The sequence below is a fragment of the Corvus cornix genome, chromosome 1 (assembly GCF_000738735.6).
Source record: "Corvus cornix cornix isolate S_Up_H32 chromosome 1, ASM73873v5, whole genome shotgun sequence".
NCBI lineage: Eukaryota > Metazoa > Chordata > Aves > Passeriformes > Corvidae > Corvus > Corvus cornix.
This window is the reverse complement of record NC_046332.1, coordinates 98766902-98789833: the sequence shown is the minus strand read 5'-3', so window position 1 is coordinate 98789833 and position 22932 is coordinate 98766902. Positions and strand designations below refer to the sequence as shown.

Sequence of the window (22932 nt, the reverse complement as noted above, 5' to 3'; positions counted from 1 at the left end):
GCACTGTAGGTTACACTGAGGAGGTAAGTTCCCAAAGCAGAAAGAGCACTCTGGAAACCTTCAGTGCTTCAGCAAAGCTGAGTGCTGGAGACCTTGCTGGAAGAAGATGGATGAGCCTGAACTGTGGGCTGACGGCCACATAGTACTGTAAATGGAAGATGTCTATCAGATTTCAACAGGGAGTTGAAAGAGAGAGCATGAGAAAGCAGTCATAAGCCCTGCCTCAGATGTCTTAGCCTCAGATAATCTTCTTTGTGGTTTTCTTGGCTTTTATTTTTACTCTTCTACCAGTGAGACACTTGCAATCATTTTCTTTTTTGGATTTTTTTTTTAATGCTTTTCACAGTTTGGGAAAATGCTAGGTGCTATTTTTCATTCCAGGAAAAGAATAGGACAGAACTGCACTCTTGGGTGAAGGTCTGCTGGCCCAGAGTGTGGATGGCACTATCAAGTTTAAGATAATACTTGAATAAGAATACTTGCAGTACTTGAAGCGTTCTTATTGTTGTTTCTCTTTAAGAACTTCTCACAGCACAGACACATCTCAGAACATAATACTTAAGGCACACATTCTGATTTTCAGTGTGGAGAGGATGGGCCTAAGGTTAGACTAACCTGCATCTGGGCTCTTTTAATTCTGATGGATGTATTCCTTCATCTCTTCAGTGCCTGCACTTTCATCTGAAGATTAAACAAAGTGTGGGAAAAAAAAATCTCTCTTCTGTTTTCAGAGTAGCTTTTACTGTTTATACTTGACATTTATGCTACTAAAAAAAGATCATCTGGACTTAAGCATTCAGCTATAGCTATAACATAGTGTATTGATTCTCAGCTGCTTTTGTGTTGGGTTTTTTTTTTCTTTCTGTAATTTTTATATATGGGAAGGTTATAAAACTGATTGGTTTCAGCACTGAAACTGGATCAACATTTTTGAACCAAACCTTAGGAAACCAGGATGTGGTAGGGTACCCAGACGACAATATTGGAATGATTCTTACATATTGGTGGGTCAGAGGGATTCTGTTTGTCAGAACAACCCAGGATATTGAGCACCATTTTTAGTAAGTAACTATTGTTAACATCAGTAACATGCAAAAGTGGATTTCTTATAGAAGATGGAATCTGACCATGCTTCATTGATGTCAGTGATGATAATCATTTTCATATCCAAATCTTGCCCATTTCAGCGAGTCTTAGGGATGCATTAAAATGTTTTATGGGGATGTATACAGGACTGGTTTTTGCCTGAATGCAAGGAGGCACAGCTCAACCACCCTTCATCTTGCTGGCTTTGTCTTGTCATGAAAGATGGAGAGCAGCAGCTTGGTCATGGTTTTCATCTCCTAGTGCCCAAATCCAATCCTGCTGCAAAGAAGTGCTACAGAGTATATGAAAATTCATATTTTTACTGTTAGAGGCTACTGTGGCCTTCCCACGTGCTGTCTTTCTGTGCCAAATCAGTGGCAAGGGACAGCACAAAGGAGACACTTCAAGGGTCCCTCCATCCTTCTGTCTCAACAGCCATGACTCTCATATGGCACCCAACCCCAAGATCTCAGAATATCTGGTACTCTACTGCAGTCCTGACAACCCTGGAGCCCTCTGATATGTCCTTCTTTGTCCTCTAGAGCTGTTATTTCAGCAGTGCCTTGGCTTCCCTTCTGTCCCAAATTTCAAGTTCTCATCCATCAACTCAGGCGTGATTACCAGTGAAACACTTAATTCAGTAATCGTTACAGTGACATCTTCCTGAGATACCAATATTGTAGTTCTCTGTAAGTTTACAATTACATGCATATCATTTCTACACTTGCCAAGTTACTGAACTAAACTGAAGAAAATTGCTGCACAGGAGGAAGCCCCAAACCCAGTAGATAGCTAGCAAGGAGACCATCAGTACAAATCTACTTTCAGACTCATTCAGGTAAAAGTCCTATTACTCAATAGAACTGTTAAGTTTGGGTTTCATAGAAGCTTTCTGTTGAACTGAACTTGTGGTGGAACTTTTTCAGACTTGTTTTGATGGAATGAAGGACTGATTTATCTTTTTTTTAAATAGGGCAAGATGTGTTTTTGTTTTTCTGACAAAGTTCTCTCAGTAGTTTCTTACAAGTTACTTGATATAAAACTGAGTAGTAAGTTACAGACAAAAATGTGTGGATTCTGTTTTACCATCAAACTTTATCTGGAGTTTCTTCTAGTGTATAGAAAGGCTGTCTGAATGGACAAGTTACAGCACACCAGGTTTCCAAAAATACAGTCCTATAAAAAATTTTGTTTAAAGACTAGTATATCAGTGACCATCAGTAAGATATTTTTCCAGTTCAGAGACTGAATACAATTTTTGAAAAATGAGTAGGTGGTTACACAAGTTTTTCATAGAGATTTTGGGTCAGTTTGAATTAAATGATGCATATCTTCATTTATTTTCTAATTACTTCCTTATTTTAAGAAATATGCCTTTTATGTAACTTGACTCCCTAAATACCTCCCAAAATGAGATATTCCTCTGGGGAATGTGTTAGTAATTCTATTCCTATTTCCCAGGAAATGTCAGGGGGAACAAATGGTCCATGAAGTGGGACTTGAAAGTCAAGAGATTCAGGCTCTGACATTGCATCCAGTAACATATATTTCCCAGCTGATGACCCCTTGCTGAGACTGTCTTGCATCGAGTTCTGTCTGTCATGAGTGAACCTGGGCTGTTCAAGTTTCTTGGATGTTTTCATCTGTTTCAGTGTTTTGAAGTTTGAGTTGAAAGTTTGAGTTGAATGTTCGACTGTAACGCAGACAAAGCAGACAAACTCACTTGAGGATTGATAAGACTCATGTAAAGTGCAGTTGGAAGCACAAAGTTTACTCGTGCAGGTTTTGGGGTGCCGTTTCTGCTACCTGCCCAGGAGATGTTGCTGTATCCTGCAGCATCTGAAGCTATCAAGGGTTTTGAAGGTTCATCCCCCTACAGAGTGCAAAGAGAAAGTTAGCAAATAAGAAGGCCAAGCTCCAAAGAAGGTGACACAAATTCTGACTGAGCCTGTTGGTCAGTGGCTGGAGAGCCAGAGAGGGAGATTTGTAAATGTCCTCAGATCTTTGAAGGGGGGATGTAAAGTGAGGACCTTAAACTGGAGCTTTTGAGATTGTGGTACATAAGTAATCCCACTGTTATTTCCAGATATAGTAACCAACTGGATACCAACTGGTTATTCAACAGTAATCAGCATCTAACATTGTACAAAGTGATCTTTAGTCCTACTTCATCTGTTGTTACATGAAATTTCTCTTTTAAGTGAAAGCCTCTGAATATTTTATATACTCTCTGAAAATGCACTTGGTCATTTAGATTAAACATGGTACCTAAATTAATGTACGTGAAAGGATATTAACCTCCAACTAAGTATTTTTTTATGTCTTCATAGGTTTCCCCTGATTTACAGAATGAAGTGCTTATTAGCTTATTAGAGACTGACCCAGATGTTGTAGACTATTTGCTGAGGAGGAAAGCTTCCCAGTCATCGTGAGTAATCTGTTTTTTCATCATCCCTTTTTCTGCTGGGAATTTCTATCTCCCACTGGAAGTGTTCAAAAGGTTCTAGTTTTCCCCAGCTCTTCTGCACTGTCTACAGTGGAGTAGAAATATCCTCCCTATTACACAGACTCTGCCAAAGAAATTATGACTCTTGTACAGCATTTTCTAAAGACAAAACTTGTTTCCCTGATTCAGAGGAAAGATTGTGTTCTGCTGCAGAGAACAGAATGACATGTACATAAAAATATTCAGTGCACTATTATCTGACAGGAAGTATTTTAGTGATCTGCTGGTTCATGTCTTGGGTTTATCATAGTCTTCAGTAACAGGAGGCATGTATTCCACTATCCTTGAAACACACCCTACAGTGCCTTAACACCGTCACAGTGAGCCGCTTGACCACTCTGTCATTCTTCTCCTATCCTGTACACATAGGACATGGTGAACAAGCCAACTGCCACAACAACAGCTCTGTGGAGACTTCGGATATTATTTAATTGTATGCTTTGTGAAAGATCTGAAGAGAAAAAAAATCACACTGGTCACTATAGCAGTTAAAATACATAACATATTCTGACCTTGTGTATGGTGTATATATGCCTGCACCCTCGTGCCTTAATGCTATGAGTTTGTACATTCAGATTAAAAGGATTCCTGGCTTTCTCATGGGACCACACAGTCATTGTCTTCATTCTAGTGAATCCCAATATGTCAGACCCAAAAATTACAAAATTTAACAGACTTGCTTTAAATAATTTTTAAGGGGGTTTCTAGACTCTAAACTCTCTGGGATATATTGGACTTTGTCTTCCTGTGTTTGTGAAAAGTGCCTAGTGCATTCAGAATATAATTAAAATTGAATTTGTACAGTCAGTTAGCTATGATTTTTTTTCTCTCCCTCTTTAACATTGTATAATTGGAGGTAATGTAATAGTGTGCCTGGCTTTAAAGAAAGAGCTATAGAAGAAATAGTGTAACAAACACCTTGAGGAAAACGCTTTCTTTAATGATAAAATTTGGAAACAAAAATGTATGCAGAATATATTGTGTTGTAAAGGATTTTATTAGTTTGCTAATTTAACCACGTGAACAGATAACACATAGTAGCAAATTATCACAGATCATCTGATTTGGGGTAATTTTCTCTGTGTGAAATAATTTTAGCTAGTTTGTCTGACTGACAAGTAACCATGTGTATATTTAGATCACAGTAAGTGCCGGATAGTTAGAGGTACATGAGCTGTCTTTTAGACTTGTTTCCCATTTGCCAGAAGCCAAGACTACAGTTAGGACAGACGCTACAAATCACATGATATAAGGTAGTGTGTAGACACTTCTTCCTTTCAGTCCTGAGTTTGGAATGATCATATTATTTCTAACTCAAGCTAACAAAAACCTTCATGCTGGATTTCACTGTCTATATAATAAAAAGACATCAAATTGTATCTCACCTGTGAGTACACATACCAATTCTGCATAAGTTAGTCACAAATCATTGTGGATGTAACAGGTTATTGTTAGATCCTGTCTCCTTTATTGACTTCTCCTTGAACTTCCTTACTTTTAGCCAGCGTGCACACCTACGGGAGAAAATGCATCTTTTGTGGAAAGCTGGTCACAACTGACAAAAGGCATTTTGTAAGGAAAGGTTCTGAAGCCAAATAGGAGCATATAGCTACACTAGTACTAATTTATTGTGTTGTCAGTAATGGGCAGATGAAATATCACTGAGATAGGAAAAACTTACTGTCATTCTTTTTCTACTCTGCTGTCATGTAAGTGATTTAATGTTAATGAGATATGTTTTCACTGTGGTTGCAACTTCTTGGTTAAGATATTCCAGGCAATTAGAGGGAATGTTGCTTAGTGTTACTGCTAGGAGTGTGATGCTCTTAAGAGATTAATGTATTTCAGAACATAATCTCAATTTTGAGGCTACAAATTTGTTGCTTATTTTTCCTATAAGAAATGTGATACAGCAGACAACAAGGAGATGTTTGTCTTGATTTCATAAAAATGAGCCTCCAAAATACATCCTTATTGCTCTTGGAAATTGCCTGGTCACATACTCAAGATACAAATGTGGATCTGTGGAACAAAAAACTTTACATATTCTTGAGACAATCTTCACCAGAAGAGCTAGCTGACTGCATAGAGCATAGAATCAACTTCAAGACTTTAATGTCACATTAATTGCTTTGAAGGTCCTGTTCTGCAATTGCCCTCACATTTCTGCTCTTGCTGTCACTATAAATGCTTTCTTGGCTCTGATCTAACAGAGAAAACACAATCTCTTTTCCTCCCCAGAGGAATCATCTTTCCTCATCTTTCAATTCTCTTAAGAGCTGAGCATTGTGAACAGTGTGTCAGGGAATTTATGGAAGTTGTTCATGGTAAAGCACTAATTACAAATGGCAGCAATTGTGAAGTGTGCTTTCATGGGTGACTTCCCAACTTTTGTATGTTGGCTTGATGACAATGGAATTTGGGTTTACAGCTGTAAGATGAAGCATCTTTAAACTAACAAAAAATAAAATCTATTTCTTATGATTATTTATTGCTTATCATGGTTAGTAGTCCTTTTAGAGTAAATAAGTTTCAAAGTTACAGAATTTTTAGGTGTTTTTGGATTATGATAATGAGTTTTAATCCATCTGACCTGTGGCACAAAGATGAAGCCATACAGTAAGTCATACAATATGTGTAAATGCAGTTTTTAAAGCTCCTCGAAACATTGAATCCTCTACCCTGTTACAGTAGCAACCACATCATAATCCCAGTAATCTGGTTTGTTGTTAGCACCTGTGTTACTCAGATCTGTGTGGAAATTACTACTGTGTGCTGCCAAGCCATCACACTCTGTATGATTTGCCTCTTGAAGGTGTAATTGTTTTCCCACTCAGAAGCTTTAAGTTATAACAGAAGAGGGTTTCTGCCAGCAACAGAAAGGGATTTCCTGTTTTCATAACCTTGATGCTAGTAGAAAAGTAGGAATATCCTCAGTAGAAGCAATTATTAACACATTTCCAGTTCACCCATGCAAGTGGACCCTGGTGGACAACACCAATTTATAGAAAGATGCCTGTTGTTTTGGAATCTGAAATTGTATTTTTAAGTTCAAGTGGCATAGGTTCCTTCTGCTGCTTTCAGATCTTTCCATTTGTACTTAGCCATTTCTAAAATCTTTTCCTTAACATAGTTCATAACTCCTGGAAAATACGTTACTTGCCTTCCCATTCCTCACACTTAATTGCACGTAATCATCGATTATTCTTCGTGGGGACCATAATCTGCCCTTCCTCATATACTGCATAAAGAGGAGTGAGTATCTTGCACAGTATTTATGTTTGCTTCCAATTTAGTTTTTCCCCAGTCAGTGGATAGAGAATCTCACTGTCCAAGGAAAGCAGAATTTTGAATTGTAGTAAATATTGGTTTGCTAATGAACTCAAACAGTAAAGCAAACAGATGCAAAACTTCCGTTTTAAGGAGTTTGTGAGAATTCGTTCTTTGTTTGCAGAGAAGCAAACCAAAGTCTTCTTGCAAATTGTATTTTATTTTGGTCGTGAAGAGCATAGTAAAGCTGCGAATGTATGAGTTCAATTTTGGCTTTTAAGTATTCAATCCATTTTGGTGGTTTCTTGTAATAAGATCGACAGGGTCCACAGCAATTCCTTTGATTTTTAAAGCTATTTTACCAAAACAAATTTGAAAGTGATATTATAGATATAAAAAATAGTATGGACTTACCAACAGAAACTGTAAATCAGTTTAGAAACTTGAATGTTTGAATCTCTCCAAAGACTTGAAAGTTTCCATTCAGGTAAATTTTTAGCAGGAGCTCTGTCATGAGAAGAGGTAGACTATAACAGATCATTCAAGGTAAGACATGAAATCAGTGTTTCACAAAGCTCAAGCTTATGTTCCCACATTCTTTCATCTCCATTTCCATTTCCCTTATTCCTTGTGTTACCTTGCCATGGCTAAGTGCTGTCTTTGCCATGTGCAGCACAGTTAGGTTTTGATGCTGCAAAGATTTACCTGCAATAAACCTTACTGGTGTTACCATTAGTGATAAGTTTGTCTGTATGCTGGCAGGTGAGGCTTAGACGACATTCAGTGTAGAAAGCTGGAAACAAAGACATGTGGTCTTAGGACACCTGCAGATACCAGCATTTCTCCCCTTTTCTACGAGGTCTTTCTAGTTCTTCTGAAAATCTCAAGACATTGCTCGAATCTCATATCACTGCACAAGGGGTTTTAGGACTTAGGAGGACAGACAGAAAGAAGCAAGTGGCAAAAAAAGAGAAAAAAGGTTTGTGATAGAATTATACATATTTAAAAGACTATAATTCTTCAGTGTGTGTCTGTTTATAGATTAATTTACGTTGGACTCATCTTCAGATAAGAAGTTTAAATGAGAAGTTACATAATTGAGGCTTTTTTTTTAATGACTCCCCAGCATTACCATGCTGCACTGGGAGGCCTGGGACATAGCAACTTTGCCAAATGGCAGCTCTGTTTTTTGAGTTTGTCTCAGTTAAAGTCCAGCGATGGTTTTGTCACTGAGAGTTACTGAGAAGTAACATTATTTAATTAATTCCCAACACTGTATGGTTGCTTTCATACTGAAAAAAAAATAGGAATATTGAATAACATAAAAATCATGCTGTCAGCTGTATGTATTTTATTTTTTGGGATGTGATACATAAATCAGCTGGGGAAAAAACAACAACTTGAAGTGATGTTAAATTTTGTCATTATTTCTGTACTAATATTTACTGTGCTGTGGCTAGCTGTGTATTATCTTTATTTTCTTTCTTCAGTTTTATTTGATTTGTCTGGAAACAGCGTTACTGTTCCGTAGCAAGAAATGAGTTTCGGCTGCTCACTAAGTTCAAGCTGTCTTTGGATTTGACTCTGAAGAGGGCTGACCATTTTCAGACATTTACAGGAATGTTCCTCTGTTGTTTCACAGTCAATTAGAACAGATATTAATGAGAAGTCACTGAAAGAACTGTTTGACTCAAGTGACGCAAAAGATAAGCTCTACGAAACAAAGGTGCAGAGAAGTGAAAAATGAGTACTAGAAATACAAGTTAGGGAGGAACAACAGGAGAAGAAAGTTTTTTGTTTACAGAGTAGTTCTGCATATTCTTTGTGATATTCAGTGACTCACAGCCTGCACTGTAAACTGTGACAGTTCAAGAAATCTCAGTCAATGTTCCCAGCACATTTCAAAAATGAGTTGTCTCTCTGAGCCTTGTCTGTCCTTTGGTGGGAGTTGCGTTTGCCTTTTCTTGGCAAAATTAAAGGCAGTTCATGTTGGTGGGGGTGTGAAGGTGAAAGGGTAAAAGAAGTTGTAAAAGGTATCAGCAGAACCAGTTGTTTGTTGCCCCAGTCATAAGTACAGTAAATACATGTGTTTGTCCCCTGTAAGAATATTTACCTTCTTATGTCTCTAGAAGAGGATCATTCTCATAATGTGAAAGGCGAGCCGAGTGCTTCATTTCTCTATGTAAAACTTCAGAATACAGAAATTTATTTTAGCATACTGCTTAGCATCAAACTAATCTTCCCTATCATGCCTTCAGCTTTATTGTTGCCACAAGCTAAATTGTCAAGGTAACATAAGGAATTGATTCACTGCTTAGTTTCTGTGGTTTACTGTATGGTTCTGTGGGTTTTTTCTTGTTTTCTTTCTTGACAGCAACATCTTTTGATTTTGAGTGGCCTCTGCTGGCCACTTCATGGCAAAAGTTTTGCTTATGTAAAATCCACCTCAGTAACTGTTCCTGAAGTGTTTTCATTTCAGCAGCTGTGACCATTCTTCCATATTTGATTTTATGTGTATGATCATAGAATCACAGGAACGGTTGGGTTGGAAGAGACCTTAAAAGTAATCTAGTTCCAAACCCCCCTGCCATGGGCACGAACACCTTCCACTAGACCAGGTTGTTCAGAGCCCCATCCAACCTGGCCTTGATGTCAAACTGCACCTGTAACTGTGCCCATGTAGCATTTTTTTATTAACAGTAGTTTGTTTATCAAAATTTCTCAGGAGCCCTGAGATGCTGCGGTCAGAAGGTTCCTACTCCACAGGAGAAAGACATTCTTCCACAGACTCCAACAAAGCTTCCAGTGGTGATGTCTCCCCTTACGACAACAACTCCCCAGTGCTGTCTGAGCGCTCGCTGGTGGCAATGCAAGAAGAAGTTGCCCGCAGCCCAGATAAGCTGTACAAGGTACCTGAGCAGTACACACTGGTTGGACACTTGCAAACTAAGCCAAAGGAGAATTCTTCTGCATCACAGGCTGGAAAAGGTATAGTGCATCCTGCTTGTGCTCCTCCTCCTCAGTGACTGATGGAGATTCCTGAAATAATTGAAAACTGCCAGATTTGTATTATCAGCTACTAGGATTTGAGGAGCAATAGTGTAAATAACCTTACAAAAAAATGACAGACCAATATCCTTTTTTTTGTATTGAGCCCAAAGGATCTGTGCTCAGCCCTCCTCATTAGCTCTACCAGCTGTCAGGGATGCTCTTGCTATGGCACTTCTCAAAACTTGGAGATATTATTTAGGAAAACAGAACTATGTATGTCCAGTTTTTCAGCCTCTCTGTGACAGCATGGCAAAGTCTAGTCCTGATTCATGGGTCTGTAATACCTGCAGGTTTATGGTCCAGGCTTTGGAAAAAGCTGGGATTTTCAGATTTCAGGCCACAAACTTTATCCAGTTGTAAAGAATGATGTCAACACCCTCTCACTGGAAAACATAGCTGAGCTGCACAGCTTTACATCTGCAACCAGTTACACACTGAGCAGTACTAGTGCAGAGATCCTTAATTCACCTAGCTACCTGGGGAGTGCATACCTGAGTGATTTCTTTGGTAAAGAACTATGGTTTAAATGAATAGCTCACCAGCACTTCAAGATGCTTTTCCTGTTAAAAATATATATATAAAAAAATTGTCATCCATGAAATTCATACTTAGTGAGCCAAACTTTAAGAACTTTCAATGCCTTGGGATGCACATAACTGGTGGTATTTTTAAAACCATTTAATTTCAGATGTACTGCCTAGGCACTTAATTCCCTTTGGAATTAATGGGATCTAGACTAATATCTCAATTATATGCTTAGTAAATGCCAATTGGAATTTATCTTCTGTATTCAATATCTAAATCTCTGAAAACATTTAAGAATTTGGTCAGATTTCTGTTAACTTATGAACAGGAAATTACATGAAGTTTTATCCTATTAACCATCTTTTGGACTTTAATATGCATCACAAAGATACTGGACCATGAAAAATTAGGAAATTCCTCTGCTGACTAGGGGAATCAGAAAAAGGCATGAAACTGTTTATAATCCAGCATTTCATTTAATCTTTGTTCTGTGGCTGCAGTTCTGGGTAAAACCAGCAGCATCCTTGGGTTGATAGAGCATGCTTTACAGTGACTCCTGGGGCTGGGGCTGCCTGAGGGAGCTTTGACAGAAACTACCTTTTGTGGACCAAATCCTCCTGGTTTTGTGCAAATTCTCTGACTTCAGTAAGGCAGAGGACTTAAGGACTCAGCAAACTCAGGCACCCTGCCCATAACAGAGCTCTCTGAATCCATTGCGGGATCTGATCTTGAAACTTGTAGCTGTGAACAAATACATAGAATCATAGAATGTCAAGGGGTTGGAATGGACCCTAAAGATCATCAGTCCCAACCCCCCTGCCATTGGCAGGGACACCTCCCATTAGATCAGATTGCTCAAGGCCTTATCCAACCTGGCCTTGAACACTGCCAGGGCTGGGGCATCTACAGCCTCCTTGGGCAACCTGTTCCAGTGCCTCACCACCCTTACAGTAAAAAATTTCTTCATAATATCTAATCTGAATTTCCCCTCTTTTAATTTTCACCCATTATTCATTGTACTATGACTACGGTTCCTGATAAAGAGTCCCTTGTTGACTTCCCTATCAGCCTCCTTCAGATTCTGGAAGGCTGTTGTGAGGTCTCCACACAACTTTCTCTTCTCCAGGCTGAACAGCCCCAATCTTCTCAGCCTGTATTTGTAGACAAGGTGCTCTGGTCCTCTTACCAGGTTCATAGCTCTCCTCTGGGTTTTGTCCAGCATTTCCATGTCCTTAGGTTGGGGTCACCAGAACTGTACATAGTACACCAGGTGGGGCTCACATGTGAGATGCTCATGTTAGGTGCACGCTGAAGGTGCTAGTGGATGTTAATGACTCTGGTACTTTACATAAGGTTTTACCTTTCTATTTGTGTATTTCTAAATAATATCTTTAAGAGGATCAATTCGTCATCTTTTCCCTGCTCTTACTGCTGTTTAGATGTTTCTGAAGATCATTTTGATATCTGGGGCACTTGGCATTCAACGCTGAAAAGTGGCTGCAAAGATCCAGCAATCACAGGTCAGTAATTTCTCAATTTTAAAGCCCAAATCTAGCAAAGACAGAAGCAATTTCTTGTTTTTAAGTAATCACAGTGAAATTGGCAGGAGAATTCACATTGTCCAGAGTTGGACTTTTAAAAGATGACTCTTAAGTAGAATACAGAGGAGCACACCGTATTCAGTGGAATACAGAGAGCAGCAACATTTCAAACTACAAATGTAATTTAAAAAGTAATTTTAAATTTGCTTCAAGGAAAGTTTTAAATTCTTCTAAAATTCATAGAATCATAGAACCATAGAGTGATAAGGGTTGGAAGAGACCTTAAAGATCATCTAGTCCTAACCCCCCTCCCTTGGGCAGGGATACATCCCGCTAAACTGGGTTGCTCAAGGCCTTATTCAACCTGACCTTGAATACTACCAGGGTCAAGGCATCCCCAGCCTCCATGAGCAACCTGTTCCAGTGTTTAACCACCTTCACAGTAAAAATTTCTTCCCCATATCTAACCTAAATTTCCCCTCTTTCGATTTGCACCCATTACTCATTGTCCTATCACTATGGTTCCTGATGAAGAGTGTCTCTCTGGCTTCCCTGTCAGCTCCCTTCAGATACTGAAAGGTGCTATGAGGTCTCCATGCAATCTCCTCTTCTCCAGGCTGAGCAGCCCCAACTTTCTCAGCCTGTCTCAGCCCCCATCCCTCTTCTACAGTGGGATACAAAGGAAAAGCAGTAGCTTGTTAAATGCCACATGACTGGTTCTGCAGACTCATGTTGTGTTCCTGACTCTACCCCTAGGTTCTTATGGGAACATTTATGAAAGCAGCTTGCTGCGCCCCGGACAGTGCTCTCTTTCCCAGGGGAACCTCGCCATGTATTCCCCTCGGTGGCAGGGCAGCTCCTCGGAACTGGACAGTGGCAGGCAGGTCATGCGGAGGAGCCAGACAACAGCTGCCATTCCCGAGTGTCAGCTCCAGCCCGTGGCGTCTCGGGTGTGCAGTAACCCGCACATGGAAGTTGGCAGCAGGAGTTCAGACCTGTCCCACTCCAGGTTGGAGCAGCACTTGACTTTAAGCAGTGTGGAGGACCTCAGTGAGCACGACTCAAATGCGGGTTGTTTGCAAAGTACAGCCAAGCCCTCCTACAGGAAAGAGCGGCCACCACCCCCTTACCCAGGCCCAGCAAAAACAAGCTCTGCGTTGCCACAGCGGTCGAGTGTTTCTTCAACGTTGCACTCTTTGAGGAGACTTCAACACCCAGAAAAAAGTTTGGGGCTGAGAGCAGCTGGAGGGCCACCAGCCAGAGCCCCTGACCAGGCCACCTCCAGGCAGGAGCAGCCGGCCCTGCACACGCAAGCAGGTCACAACTATTCCACGGCACCTCATAGCCAGAACAGTAAAAGTGTTTCAGAGGCGGACTGGAGCGAGTGGCAAAGGGAGAGGTGGCAGATTTGGGAGCTGTTGTCAGCCGATAACCCTGATGCCCTCCCAGAAACCCTTGTATGATCTGACTCTGTGGAGCTGCCACTCATACCCATGCCTCTGTCTCATAGGAAAATGGTGACATTGGAAAACAGGGAGGGCTTGTTTGTTTTATATCAACTGAATTGCATATACTTTTTTAAAACTTTGTTCACTTTAATTTCTTAACAGCACTGTCAAGCAGTTAATTTACAAATACGGTATGTTCCTGTTTTTCAGCAAACTTTTGAGAAAAAAGGTGAAAACTTCAGTGTAATAACTCTGTATGCATATGCTGTGTATAAGATAAAACTGTTGCTTTGATGTTGCTAAAAAATGTATTTATATATCTGCAGTTTTGATGATTGTATATTCTGTAATGAGTATTGTATGATAATCATGTTATGTTTTCATATACAGATGTCAATCAATCATGACTGCTTTTTTAAAAAATCACTGCACTTACATTACCGTGATACGCATTGGAATTCTATAGAAAGTGCACAAGCTGGTTTCTGTGCTTATATATATAAAAAAAAAGCTGTTAAAGGGGAAAGTTGTACTTCTTTTCACTGCCTGTTGAAAAACACTAAAGAGTGGAACATGAAAAGCCATATATTTTATAAGGGTAGTAGTGAGCTTAGAGGGGAAAATACAAAATATTTTTTTCTTACACATATGTTTGCAAAAACTTTAAAATTTGATACCAGATTGTAAAAGTATTTTTTTAGATTCAGGTAGGAAGCAGCTCAGAGAATCAACTAAGAACAACGTTGTGCCTAAACCAACCAAGTATGTAGTGCAAAGTCTGCCCTCCCATTCTAAAGGAAAACCAATGTTATATATGCAGGATATAATATATATATTTATAAATGTATGATTTTATGTATTGCTTTAAAACAATAAACTGGAATCCAAATTTTAGAAAACCAAACCTAATAAATTGGGATGCGTAACACTGAGAAAGAATATGGCTTTTCCTTTGAAATAACAAAGCTCCAGCATTAAGAAAGATAAGAGAAAGGAAAAAACTGCAGACGGACACATGAAAGGGAGTCAAGCAGAGCTTCAGAAAAGAACATGACATTTAGAAAAGCTCACAACTTCGTTTCTATAAATATTGTGCCAAAGTCTGGGTCAGTCACACTTCCTCAGTAGCTGTATGTTGTGTTGTGTTCAATGTTGCTGTTTTATACATTTTTTTCAATTGCAGAGCCGTTTGTGGGCAGCGGGTGGCAATGTACTGCAGCGTTCCAGAGAAATTCCTTCGTAGCGCTCCATAAGGGAAAGTGTATCATATCAGAAGAATTTTATAAAACATATTAGTCTTAATTTTAATGAAGTTGAAGACTTATTCAGTGATGTTGTCTTTAAGTTCTATCTTGTGCCATAATGATGGAATAAAAAGATAAGTAAAACAACGAGCATATTTTTTGCTCCTTTTTTTTTTGAAGTAAGGTTTACGGGGTATTGATGTGTTTTTATTACATTCTTGAGTGTCTCTGTCAAAAACATCTAAAAGGCATAGGAGCTTAAGGATCACCTTCAAATGCAAGTTAAGTATACAAGATTCAAGGTTTTACTTTAGTTTGAGGTTTAAAATCCATCATGTATATAAGGAGTCCTTCCCCTCATATCTCCATTTCTCATCGTATCTCCATTTTCCAAGTAAAGTTATTAGATAAAAGCATCAAGCCAAGTAGAAAGGGGCAGGATTTGGCCTTTGACTGTTTAGCTCTTTTTATGCACAATAAATATCATTCTCTTCTGGTAGTTGCAAGGCTTTTCTAAATACTATCATGATATGAGACTCGATAGGAAAAGGTTAGTGTGTGTCCCTTGTTGCAGTAGCTCTGTGTCTATTTATTCCCAAAAAACTGGCAGTCCACCCCAAATTAAAATGATTGTGGAATGTAAGGAAAGACAAAAATGAGCTCTTATAAACAATCTTCCCTGTCTGATCTTGTCTCAGTATTATGCTAGGCTTGATAGAGGTTTGCTACAGGGGATTAGCTCCCAAGTAGTCCTCAAAACCAGTCATAGTGTAAATCTTGCTGCAGAAGATACTATATTCACTAGATGTCCATCTCCTGTATTTTAAACCCCTTTCTAAATATAGGAGCACCTGCACCTTTTTAGTGAAAGATGTCTGAGGATTACTCAGCCTCATGAAGAGATTGCCTTTTGCCACTCCCTCTCCCTGTATGTATTTATATATATCTGTGTGTGACCATCTCCATAGAGTTTATGCAACAAAAGATGAAAACAAAAGACAAGACAAAAGACAAAAGACAAGACCACTGCTGGAGGACAGCCTTGCGTGCACACATTTCAATAGATTGTTGTGTGGAAGAAAAGAGATACATAATAAATTCCAATAAATTAATACTTGGCAAGATTACATTATTTCTGTCATTTTCATTTTAACAGGGCAAAGCAGAATTATCCCGAGCAGGTTAAGAATGTAATTTTCAGTTGTACGTCTTTCCAGGCTGAAATCGGTGACATAATTTTTTTGTCTTTTTTTTTTTTTTAACATTTCACAAGAAAGGTAGCCCTGAAAGCTTGTTTCTAGTTTTATGTTGGGTGATAGATCTGTGTGGGATATCCCATTTTAGATCTCTGCAATGGTTTTCTTCTTATGATACACATGCTCTTGTATAGCCATAAAACTCATTTTACAGGGAAAGTCCCTAGTGTGAGTGTATCAAAGCTTTTTCTCTGTTTCCCTTGGGAGGAGGATTCCTATCTCAGCAATGGGGTCACGGGCCTGTGTTTTAATGAAGAGTGTGATAGAGAAGGCCTCCTCTGGAGGCCTTGAGGCCTCTGGGCAAACTCAATTTCCCTCCTATCACTTCTTATCGCACCACACTGGTTCATACCTAGGATTGTAAATAAGCCACTTTCCCCTCCTGGGCTGAATTACCTCTCTCAGGAGGTGTCTCCCAGTTGGGAGGAAGGGTGTGCTGCACTCACAGGTGAGCCCAGGAGAGATGGGATGTGGTGCTCCAAGGACAGGCTGCCTGTGAGTTGCCCATGGGGCAGGTATTGCACTTCTGCTGCAGAAACAAAAAAATGCAAGGATTCAGTACATCTCTAGGTACAAGCCAGATGTGGTGAGGAACCTGTCAGCCAAGGGAAAAAGAAAACACAGACTTTAAAATACTACTTCAAAGATTACTATTGCTGCCATGTTTTGAAACAAGATGTGGTTGCAATGTTGAGTTGTGCATTCTAAGACCATGCTCCTCTTCTGAAGGGTCTGTTGCACCTTGTCCCTCTTCCTCAGCTTCCTCTCCCATCCCTTAGACCAGCTCATGCAGTGGGTGGGAGGAATTCCAGGGCTTTTTGATTTGGCTGAAACTTGTCCTGAGCAAGGAACACACAAAATTCAGGTGGCTTAGTGGCTCTCACAAGTGGTGGGCACAGGGGAGGAGGAGGGATAGGGTCAGAGATGGGGAGAGGAGGAGGGTGGGACTGGCTCCTCCTCTGTCAGGCGCTCCAGTGAGCCCTGTGAGGTGCTTGAGCAACCTCAGGGCCTGCTGCTTCAACCTGCAGGCACAAGCCCAGCCAGGCACTGGAGAGTGGCTCTGAGCTACAAACCTGAGCCAGTCCAGCTGCTGCCTTGGGTACATGAAATCTCAAGCACTCTGCTGTCTACATTGTGAGCCCAGGCTGCCACCGTGGCATAGATTAATGCCACTCAGAACTTCTCTGCTGTTGAAATTATGGGTCAGTGGACTGGAATTTGTGTCTGTATGGGAAGGGGAGGGAGGTGTTTTCTGGTTTTTTACTGGTTTTGTTGTTTCACAGGCATCGGTTGAAGTCAGAAATCTCAATTCCAGCCTTTCTGGAGCATCAATTTGCCTTGCATTGCTGTCTGGCAGATGATCAGGGACTTCTTTCTCCTCTGGGAAACACAGGATGTCTGAGCTTCACCTTGCTCCTTCTCTGTCTCTCTCTTTCCCTCCCTTCTTTTTGCATTAATTAAAAAAAAAGAAAATAGCGGCTCCATTGTGCAATACTTAACTTCACAGAGCTGCAAAGCAGTGGAAATGGTTCTCAGTTGAATTAAAGAGTATTTTGACATCAGTAAGTCCTTTTACATCATCACTGGGAACTGCAAAGCACTGCTGTGCTACAGTTGCTATAGGGGAAAGTATCTGCAGCCAGACAGTGCTGCAGAGACCACAGAGCTATTCCAGGCATGCATAAAATGCACTGTCTCTGAGAATAGCATTAATTTGATTTTTTTTCTGAAGTGCAAAGCACCCCAAAAGATGGTATCTCCATCTGGAAAAGTTACTCACAGGCTCCCTTTTTATTCAGTGGAAAGAGATGGGTATTTCTGTGCCACCTTGATACAGCCTACATGTGTCTTTGAAAGACAGTCCCTTTTGAGGGCTGGTCACTGGAAGGGCCTATTTTTTCTTTCCCCTGCTGTATAAAGGGAGCCTAAATAAGTTGCCCAAATATGGTAGCCCTCCAAGTTTGGTGGAATGAATCCCACTCTGAGGGTCTAGTAAAACAGAAAATGGATGGTGAATGATCGACACAGGTTTCTAGCTCCTAGGAAAAGCGAAGCTTTTCCAGGGGCCTCAACATTGTTGTGTGGTTCCCTGGGTTCCTAGGTGAACCTGGGACTAGTGGGGCTGGCAGAGTCAGTGGTGCTCCTGGGGGCCTGGGGAGATAGCACAGTCAGCTCAGTGAGAAATCCAGGCTCTTTGCAAAGTGAGGGAGAGACACTGTCTGGAATTTCACTTTTTTTGTTGTTGTTTGACTGGTTGGTTTAAGTTGGATTTCTTTATTCACTAAAAGCTCTGTTTCCAGGTGATGTGAAAGTGTTCATGAACAGGACTGTGATTTAATTAATTTTTTCAGTGACTTAAAAAATGAATATAGGATTTATGAAAGCAATCTAATTTGGGCATTTTATATATATAGCAGGGAGGGGGCTCGTATTGATTCCCAAGTGGCACTGGCAAATGGAAACAGGCAGATAAAATCTTCCTTTTGAAAGATAGGTGTTAATCCTCTTTCTTCTTCTTCTGAGAAAGTAAATGTCTTTGCCACTGGAGTGAGAAGGAAAGAGAAAGAAATTTCTCTCTTAAATTGCAGTTGGGAGGGGTGAAAGTGTGTGCAGGTGAGAGCAGTATCTCCAGCTGGGTGGTTGTCACAGTCTCTGTCTGAGGACTTCAGCCCCAGTCTCTGGACACTCTTCTAATGATTATTCAGACTTTTAAATAAAAGAGAATAACTTTTAAGTGTCTCTTTTGAACAAAGGGGACATGAATAGACATTTCAATCACCATTTCCTTTTGCTGGTTTCTCTCTGTTCCATTTCCCTTTGTCTACTTCCAACCATAGCTATGGGCATTAATTAAAAAAAAAAAAAATTAAAACAAGCCTGGGGGAAAAAAAATCATCTGCCTCTGGTGTGCAAAAAAAAAAAAAATCCAATATGGGAAAAAGATCACAAAATATCTTGCCCCATCCTACCAAACAACGAGCAGCCCCTTTCTCTTTCTTGTGCAGGTGCTGGGGGCACTGGACGCTGCTCTCCAGGAGGGATTGAGTCTGGGCAGCAGATGAGTGTTCAGCCATGGGGCCTTGTGCCCTCACAAGAATGAGGAGAGAAGGGGGAGCACAGATGTGCCCAGGGCCACGCAGGCACTGGGCAAGGTACTGACCCCAGCCTGGCTCTCTATGCTCAGCAGACGAGGTGCTCTTTGCAGTCAGGGTCATCCCCAGCTCTGGCCAGATGGAACTCTGCCAAGCTGAACCACCTCTGCCCAGACCAGCCAGGTTATGGACACAGAAACCCCAGCTTCCAACTGGGAATCACTGATAGATGGCTCCCTGCTCCAGTGCTTTGCCTCCCTGGTTAGGAAGGAAGATTTAATTGCATCATCTTGATAGAAATCCAAATTTTTTCTGCTTTGAGAAAGGAGCACTGACCAACCAAGGCATCCTTTAGAGTATAGAAACTCTTAAATCATTATGAGAAAAGACCACCTGAACCATGATTACTATCTTCAACTTCACAGAGGTGAATTAGAGACACCATTCAAAAATAAAGGAAAGAGAGAATGAAAAAAGAAAGAGAGAGAGTGAAAGAAAGAGAGAGAAAGGAGAGAAAGAGAGAAGGAGAGAGAGAAAGAGAAGGAGAGAAGGAAAGGAAAAGAAAAAAGAGAAAAGAAAAGACAAGAAAAGACAAGAAAAGACAAGAAAAGAAAAGAAAAGAAAAGAAAAGAAAAGAAAAGAAGAGAAGAGAAGAGAAAAGAAAAGAAAAGAAAAGAAAAGAAAAGAAAAGAAAAGAAAAGAAAAGAAAAGAAAAGAAAAGAAAAAAGAAAAGAGAAAAGAGAAAAGAAAAGAGAAAAGAAGGAAAGAAAAAGAAAGGAAGAAAGAAGGAAAGAAAGAAAGAGGATCAGACTGAAAAGCACTTTATCACGCAGAAAATAACAAATTCACATGATAACCTGCCAAGCAGGGATACTGAAGTAAAAACACACCATTCACTCGAGGACAAGAATCATATGATCACTTTGGGGAGATGGAGTATTGAATATGGAAGCAGCATCTGGCTTTTCTCCCAAAAAAAAGGTTTAAAAGGGTGAAATGCTGAACAAACTCTTCCTTTCACCCACAGGCTATTTCTGTAGCTCCCAGCAGCAGCTAAAGGTTGCCAGCTGCACTTTTGCCCAGGGTGGTATTGACATTGTGTAGTTGTGGCCTTATGCCTGATGCAGGGAGAGCTGGAGCGCTGAAAGACCTCAGAGTTGCAAGAAGGCTCTTCTGAAATATTCCTTAAAAACCCACAAAAAGCCCTGGTTCCAGTATTATGAGCCACTTCTCAGTCTGTGAAAAAAGGAGTAAAATTGAAAGAAAAAAGAGAGCTCTGGAGTAGCAGCTTCATCCCACTGGGGCTGTTATTTTGGAGGAACCTATTGCTAACTCTGACAGTGGCAAGCAAGTGGTAGGACCTGGGGAGCTGGGAGGCTCCCCTGTCAAAGGAACAAAAAAGCTAATTAAAAATATAAAGAAAGAAGGAGACAGAGAATGTTTGCAATGCGAAGTGAATGCTGTTTTCCCATGTCTGCCACTGACAGACAAGTGTAGTGGTTTGGTCCAAAATACTCATTACTGTTTATCTTCTGTGAGATAAGAATTAGGAGAAAAGCAAATCAGGCACAAAACTTGAAAGAATGTAAAGAAGTTTATTAACAGACCTAAAATACGGAAAAAGAAAAGAAGAAAAAAAATAAACCATACCACACCTTCAGAACACTTCTCCTCCCCCCACCTTTCCTCCCTTCTCCCACTGGCAATGTAAAAAGACAACCCTTGAGATGTTCAGTCTGTTTACCACTTCCGTAATAGCCTTGTTCAGTTCATTTAGGAAGAGGAGTCTCACTCATGCTATGGAGACATTATCACAACAAGACAGCCGCCCGGGTTGGTTCTCTGCTCGCATCATGTGAGAGTCCCTTCCCACAACTTGCAGCTTTTCCCACAACTGCTTTCGAGGGTCCAATCTTGAGCTACTGGGGTACAATTTTAAGGTTGAGCCGTTCAGAAACAAAAGTTCTTTTCACCCATCTCTGGGAGCATTTCATCTCTAAGAATAGAGGCCCTCCCCTTCCCTGGGAGAAAAAGGGTCCTCATCATCTTTATCTCTAGAACTATCTCTGGGAGCATCTCTAGGATCTGAGGTCTTTTCCTTTTCCATTTGGAGCAAAAGACCTCATCGCTTCCATCTCTCCCTGTTCAAACTTCTCGTCAATTTACAGCTGCATCAGCATCTGCCGATCTCAGCGCAGGTGCTTTTGCTCACAAGTACAAGTTGAACGCTCCACCCCCCATGCCTCCATGAAATTACAACGGGTACTCTGATATATCATAGCTTTACAACAGAATTTCAGCTTTAAGCATCTCCTCTTTCTCCTCCCTCAGATTTTCAGCTCTTCACAGCACTAAAAGGGTTAATTTCACCCGGGCCTTACAGCTGGAATTTCGGTTATCACTGTTGGTCACATGATCTTTGCCGGGCAGGAGGGCAGCTTCAGCTGAATCTTGGCCACACTGGAGAGGGGGAGCCGGGCTGCTCCGGCTGCCCCCAGCAGAGCTGGGGGGGAGCGGTTCGGGTTCTGCAGTTGGAACCGGGCCCATTGGCTCCAGGATGGCCGTGGCCCGGCCCAGCCTGGTCCAAGCAGGGCCTGGCCCGGGCCTGCCAGCCCCCGTACGGGCCCTGCAGCTACATGTCCCAGCGCCGGAAACGAGACAGAGCTCTGCCCCGGGGTTAGTCTATTATTAAGTGTGGATCACAGAGGCGGTCAAAATTTTAAGTGGCTTAAAAAATTGTCCATATTCAAACTGGCCAGCTGATAGGTTCTGTCAGGTCACAGAGGAAGCTGTAAGCACCCCTTTGCAAGAACATCACTTCTGGGACTATGCTTGCTAACCCATGACAACAAGTTTCTGAATCTTTAAGTTTTCCCATCCTTGAAGAGTCAAGATTTGTCATTGGAAACATTCGGAATTGGTGTGATGGAGTAGAATAAGGTCTCCAGAGAACCCAGCAGGTGTGATGAGGCCCTGCCATCTTGTGTGTCTTGTCCTCTGTGCCACTGTAACTAATTCTGTCTGATCCTGGTGCCAGTGAGATGATGAGTGTGAGAATATGTGTGAGGTTTGAGCTTTGCTGCAATGGCATTGCTACACAAATGCTGGGACAGTCATACTGCCTTTTGTTCTGCTTTTCTTCTGCTTTTAGGGCTCCTTTGTTCTGGCTTGTGCACTAGGCAAGACTGAAGAACGATCTTCAATATGTCCCTCCTGTCATCTGGTGATTTGAACAATACTCCTGGGATATACCAGGCATATGTAAATTCAGAGTATCTATCATCTCTTTCTCCCATTCCACTGGCTAGTGAGAGGGACCAAGGGCAGTGCAGCAGCTGCATAGCACTCATCATTGGACCACACACAACTTTCAGGTCCTGCCTTCCTCCAGCCCCTCCCATTTTCTTTTATCCCTCCACCTGGGACGGGGATGCTCAGCCTGGATCATGCAGTGCCAGGGCCCATGCTGCACACTGTGTCTGCCCAGGGAGTTCTGGAGCATGGAGTGTCCCTGGGGCTGCAGGGCTCTGCTGTTGGTAAAGGTTGTGTTAGAGCTGCAGTGGCTGGCCTAAGGACTACACCTGTCAGGGCTGGTGTTTGTGTCTGCATGGGGCTTGGAGGTCAGGGCAGCAGAAATCTGTACTATGCAGAGCCAGGCTGCTGGACTGAATTTGGTGGGGTGGGGAGTCTCCCACAACCCATGACAGTGTGCGTGTCTCTCCCACAACCCATGACAGCTGAGGTTAGCTGAGAAGCTGGTGCCTTTCCCCAAGGACAGGGAAGAACACCTGAAAATAGTGCTGCCCAGTACTTGGGATCTGTGTGGAAGATTCCGTGCCCTGGGACCCTTGGACAGTTGCTCAGCACTGAAGATTAAATTGCCTGAGCTGTTTTGGCTTGTGTTGCACTGAGA

General features: G+C 41.2%; 1 protein-coding gene across 5 annotated transcripts in view; it reads left to right on the top strand.

The window, feature by feature from the left end:
- Window positions 1-14822, top strand: part of ARHGAP6 (Rho GTPase activating protein 6) — a 314794-nt gene extending 299972 nt beyond the window's left edge. For all 5 annotated transcript variants that reach the window (XM_039550379.1, XM_039550360.1, XM_019282999.3 and 2 more), the window contains exons 10-13: window positions 3417-3514; window positions 9588-9850; window positions 11878-11958; window positions 12736-14822. In XM_039550379.1, the coding sequence (XP_039406313.1) occupies window positions 3417-3514; window positions 9588-9850; window positions 11878-11958; window positions 12736-13442 (1149 nt within the window). In that variant the 3' untranslated portion in view covers window positions 13443-14822. The remainder of the gene's footprint in view (window positions 1-3416; window positions 3515-9587; window positions 9851-11877; window positions 11959-12735) is intronic.
- Window positions 14823-22932: the final 8110 nt, after the last annotated feature.